Below are 5,163 nucleotides of genomic sequence, written 5' to 3'. Positions count from 1 at the left end.
CCCGGGCGCCTGCCAGCTCCAGGCCCTTAAAGTGGCAGGCACCCCCTGTGCTCTGCCACAGCCTGGTTCTGCTTTTCTTGACTCTGTCCTTCTTTGTTCAGACTCTAGTGATTTTCCGCTCTTGCGAGTGGTCAAGCTCGCACATCTCTCTGTTTGCTTCCATTATCACTGATGCAGGCTGTGTCCCTCATGAGGGGGAGTCTTTAGCCTCGAGATATTTTGCAAACCTTGCTTTGGTTTTGTCTTTTCTGCTTATCTTCTTTGCTTAGATTTTGAATTTACCTCTTCAGCCTCTTCTTAACGTCGCACACCATTTGGTAACTTGTTTGTTAACACATACCTTACCCTGCTTTTGCCAATCACTACACTCATTCATCCATACATCCTAGTATCATTAAAAAAAAAAAGAAGACTTGTTTTGCTATCTAAAGATACAATAGCAAGATATAAAAGTACAATAACAAGCTTAATTCATAATAACAAACTTAAAATTGCTACAGTGAGGAGAGAGACCCGCTGCCTCTGACAGGGAGGGCGGGTGGGTGCAAGCCAAGAAGAAACTGCTCATCCAGCCGGCCCCTCATCTGCTGTGCAGGGTCCCTCCAGCCCCAGGACCCAACCGTGCAGCAGGACCGAGGCCTTGCTACAGGGCCCAGGCTCTGACTCAGGCACACGGGGGCTCCCCAGGAGCAGGGTGGGCCGAGTGCCTGGGCCATGCGAGGCCGTGCCTGGGGTGGGGGGTGCAGGGCAGTACGACCAGGCTGTGGGACACTGTGTGTGGCCCCTCCAGGCTGGTCTGTGCCCCCCTGGATCAGTCCTGTCCCTCCTCCCTGGTCCCTGCCCTGCACCCAGTCGGCTCTGCCCTCTCCCACTGACAGCCCCTGGCCCCCAGCTCTGCTGGAAGGGGTCCCCAGCTGCCTGCCCCCAACAGCAGGCAGCTGCAGCAGAAGCAGCATGGAGCCAGCTCCCGCTCTGGGCAGGGCAGGGGGTTTCCTGCCCTGTTTGCAAACAGCTGTTGCAGGCTGGATCTCAAGAGCAGGCTGAAGAGCTGTTTGCAGAAGCGGGGAATCCATGGGTTTCTCTACCAAAAGGAGAAATCCGTGTTTTCTCTGATAAAAAATGGAAATCTGTGTTTTTCTCTGTTTTTCCGTGGGAAACGGAAAACCAGGATCCCTGGTGATCACTCAGGGTTCTGGTGTCTCACCCATTAGTGCTGACCCCTGTCACTCTCCCACAGGCTCCCAGTCTTACTGGTATTTCTATATGGGGGTGTCAGATCCTGGCCCGGACATGCTTGACTTCACTGCCGTGGGTTACATGGGCGACCAGCAAATTCTCCATTACAACAGTGAGACACAGAGACAGGAGCCACGTGGTAACTGGGTGCAGGGGGCCGTCGGCTTGGACTCCTGGAACAGGGAAACCAGGACATTGCAGGGCCGGCAGGAGGTATTTAAATGGAACCTGCTCGCCCTGCAGCATCACTACAAGCAGACCAGTGGTGAGTGTGAGCAGGCAGGTGTGAGCAGGAGGCCGTGGGGGACCCTGGGACTGAGGGGGACTGATAAGGGTGTGGGGAAGATACCCGCCCATGAGCAGCACGGGGTGGGGAGCCGGGAGGATGTTGCATTGTCTCGTGTCAGGTCTGTGTCTCTTCAGCCAGCTCCTCTCTGCAGTTGCTTGGGGCGGGGACTAGGGATCCTGCTCAGTCTTCAACAGGGATTCTGATTTTCCCTGATGAAAAATTTCAAATTCTCTGATAAAAACGCCAAAATCCACTATTAAAATGAAAGGTCCCCCACAGCCCCCTGGCCTTGCTGGTGCCACTGCCCCCACCCCCCACCTTTACCTGTAGGAGCTGCTCTCCAGGCTGCCTGGCAGCCATGTGCATATGTACGTGCGCACATGCCAGTCGGTCCCCCAGGCCTCTGCATACCAGCCTGTCCCTGTCGCAGCATAAGTGGGCACCAGGGTGAGAAGAGCTCTGCAACCCCCATGCTGCAGGAGAGGCTCCAGGCCCCTCGGTGGCCCCAGCCCAGACAGCCCCTCTGAACCAGGCTGAGGGGCTCCAAGTCCTGCATGCAGGGGTTAATGGGGTGGGAAGGACCAGGGGAAGGGGTGGGCAGGGCTATGGAGGGAGGACACGTGTGAGAGGGCAGGGGCCATGCAGGCCTGCGGTGCCCAGGACAGGTGGCCGCAGGGGTCTGTGTCACCAGCCCTGCGCAGCTGGATCTCCTGGGCTGTGGCACAAGGAGCTTGTGTGACCGGTGCCGTCAGCAAGGGCAAGAGTGGCAGCTTCCATTCCTGGGGCTCCTACCTGCACCTCTGCCCAGCCCAGTGCCCTTCCCACCATGCTTGCTGATCCCTGCCCTGGGCCTCTGCAGGACTGGGTCCACTCCTGCTGAGAGCCCCTGGGTGCTGCACTCCACTGCAGCCTGGTAGGGAGGAGGGCATAGGCCACCCAGCCTGCCCCAGGGGTGGGGCCCTGGGGGGATCTTGGTCTTGTCTGTGCCTTGGCAGAGTCCCGGAGGCAGGTGCCAGGGCTCGGCCAGAGCAGCCTTGTGCCTGTGCTGAGAGGACAAAGAAGAACCTCTGAGAAACAGGAGGGACCCAGCCACTCCGGGACAGGGACATAGAAGAAGCTGGTTGGAGGGGCCCTGGGGTGGATCAGGAGGGCAGCGAAGGGGATGCTGGTCCCTGGAGGATCTGGTGTGGGCGTTGGGGCTGAGAAAGCAGGGAGGGTATTGGTGATGAGAGGGGGTGTTGGGGGGGGGGGGGGGGGTGGAGAAAGGGGCAAGAGGAGGAAGTGGGAGAGGGAAGGTGGGAGAAAGGGAGGTGGAGGCCAAAATGGGAATTGAGGAATGGACCCCCTCCTTGGTGCAGGCAGGGGTTAGGCTGAACAGGGCACAGCCCTGGAGGTACCTCGGGCCTCAGAGTCCAGTCTTTGCTCCAGACAGTTTCAGCATCCATGGCTCGGGCTTGACTCCCATTGGTTTTGCTACCTTGTGGGGAGGCTGCCCAGCGCCGCACTGCTCCCGTACAGAGAAGTACTGCTCTGCTTTCCAGCCTGGACTTGTTCCAGCCAGTTTCACCTGCCCCTTCCTCTGCCATCCTTGCCCTTTCCTTTCCTTTCCAGGGGCCATTCCCACCCTCCATCCCAGCCCTGGGATCCTGAATTCCCAGCGTGCGCATGGGCCACAGTTATGTCCCCTCAGCCTTGTTCTGCATGAATAGAGCCCCCGAGCTGTCCCAATTCTGACCCCCCATGGGGTCGGCGCTGCCCCAGCCCAGCCTGGAACGCTCGGCAGCACCTGCGCCCTGGGGCTGTGACCCAGGGCCTGGATATGTTTCAGGGTCTCACACTCTCCAGTTCATGTACGGCTGTCAACTTGGAGAAGATGGCTGCACAAGAAGATACATGCAGTTTGGTTACGACGGGGGAGACTTCATCAGCTATGACCTGGGAATGCGAACCTCAGTAGCAGAAACAACGCAGGCCCAGGTCACCCAGCGCAAGTGGAATGAGGATAAGTACAGACTTCAGTACCTTAGAGCCTACCTGGAGGGGACCTGTATCGAGTGGCTGCGGCAGTACCTCCAGCACAGGGAGGCAATACTGCAGAGCAGTGAGTCCCGGTGTCACCGCCCAGGGCAGCACTGACCAGGGCAAACCCTCCCCTGGGTAACACCTGCCCTGTCCCCTGTGTCTGGGGTGGCGAGCATTGTGTCTTGGTCTAGGGTGCGCTTCTATGCTGAGCCACCTGCGTCACTGTGCCCAGCCCAAAACCAAGTCTCAAGTGCCTCCCTTGGGGTGCCTCCACCTGGCTGACCCCCTTCCTGGAGCACACCTGAAAGCCTGGGGTACCACTGCCACCACCCAGACTCAGATCCTTGTCTGGGCCCTGTGCCTCCCGGGATACACGGATCCTGTAGACCAAGGGGTTGCTTAGCCCTAGCAGGATATTCCTACAACCTGAAACAGAGAAAGTAGCCTTCCATAGTCAGCCGAGTAAACGGAGCAAGAAGGCCTGCCCAATCCCTCTTGTGCATGTACACAGGTTGGCTGTAACATAGTTTTAATAGCTAGAGAAGGTAGACATGGGGAGAGGTACAAGTCAGAAGTAGCAAAGGAATGACCCTGAGCAAAGAGAAGTGGCTCAGCAAAGCCTCTTGATATGCTTCTAGAGCATTGTTGCTGGCTAAATTTCAAGTAAGTTACAGACATGTTCATCTGGAGACGGAAAGAGCTCCAGAGGCTGTGTGCTTCCTTTATGTTCCCAAATCCGTTTGCCACTTCCTCATAGAGGGGCTATTTTATACATCAGTTGTGACCTCATCACTTAGTTCCCATCAGAAGCAGACCCATTGGCTGCTGACCCGTGTTTCCAAATGACATCAGACTGATCAGGTGAGAGGACTAGCTACATGACCAACAAGGGCAGGAACCTGAGACAAAAGGAGCAGGTTCCCCATCCCTTTGGAATTGTTACAGCCCAGCTTGTCATACAGGCACCATGGTAACACAGGAAGGGGGGTGGGCTGCTCCCTTAAGGCATTGAGGCAAACGGGGTGATTTCTCCACAAGTAAGACCCACCCCCAGCCCCTGTGCCCGGGGTGGCGAGCGCTGCATCTCGGTCCTGCCGCTGGACAAGACCCCAGCGCTGCTGCGGGACCCGGTGCCCCTGTCCCTGCCCTGCTTAGGCCTCCCCACTGGGCAGAGCCCACGGGGTGTCCGTGCCCCGGCCACGTGTCTGAGAACCAGAGATCGGCTGTACGGGGCCCCGTTCCTGCAGCCCCGAGCCCAGCGCAGCCGTGTCCCCGTCCCCCGTGCTCCCGCCCCGACGCTGTCGGCTCCTGCCGGAAATGGGCGCTGGAGCCGGTTTGTGTGGCCCGGTGCAGGGCCAGGGGTGCTGACGGCCCGGATGAGGCGGTCGCTCTAACAGGTGTCTCCTCCCGCCCAGGGCGTCCCGTGGCACAGGTGAGCGACAGGTCATTGTCCCAAGATGGATTTGCCACCCTGTCCTGCCGGGTCCACGGCTTCTATCCCTGGGACGTGGCTGTCGTGTGGCTGAAGGACGGGGAGACGCAGCCCCAGGAGATGAGCCACTTGGGGGTTCTTCCCAGCGGAGACGGGACCTACCAGACCAGGGCCACCATCGAGA

At 58.6% G+C, this 5,163-nt stretch overlaps 1 protein-coding gene across 2 annotated transcripts in view; it reads left to right on the top strand.

Moving 5' to 3' along the window:
* Nucleotides 1-4,905, top strand: part of LOC102379493 (H-2 class I histocompatibility antigen, Q9 alpha chain-like) — a 15,357-nt gene extending 10,452 nt beyond the window's left edge. The window contains exons 5-6 of one of the 2 annotated variants that reach the window (XM_025194135.1): nucleotides 1,238-1,501; nucleotides 3,354-4,905. In XM_025194135.1, the coding sequence (XP_025049920.1) occupies nucleotides 1,238-1,501; nucleotides 3,354-3,661 (572 nt within the window). In that variant the 3' untranslated portion in view covers nucleotides 3,662-4,905. The other variant, XM_025194136.1, reaches the window with a different exon arrangement.
* The last annotated feature ends 258 nt before the right edge of the window (nucleotides 4,906-5,163 follow it).

The sequence above is a fragment of the Alligator sinensis genome, unplaced genomic scaffold, assembly GCF_000455745.1.
Source record: "Alligator sinensis unplaced genomic scaffold, ASM45574v1 scaffold1531_1, whole genome shotgun sequence".
In the NCBI taxonomy this organism is placed as follows: Eukaryota; Metazoa; Chordata; order Crocodylia; family Alligatoridae; genus Alligator; species Alligator sinensis.
The sequence above is the reverse complement of the archived record's forward strand: the minus strand, read 5'-3'. Positions and strand labels throughout refer to the sequence as shown.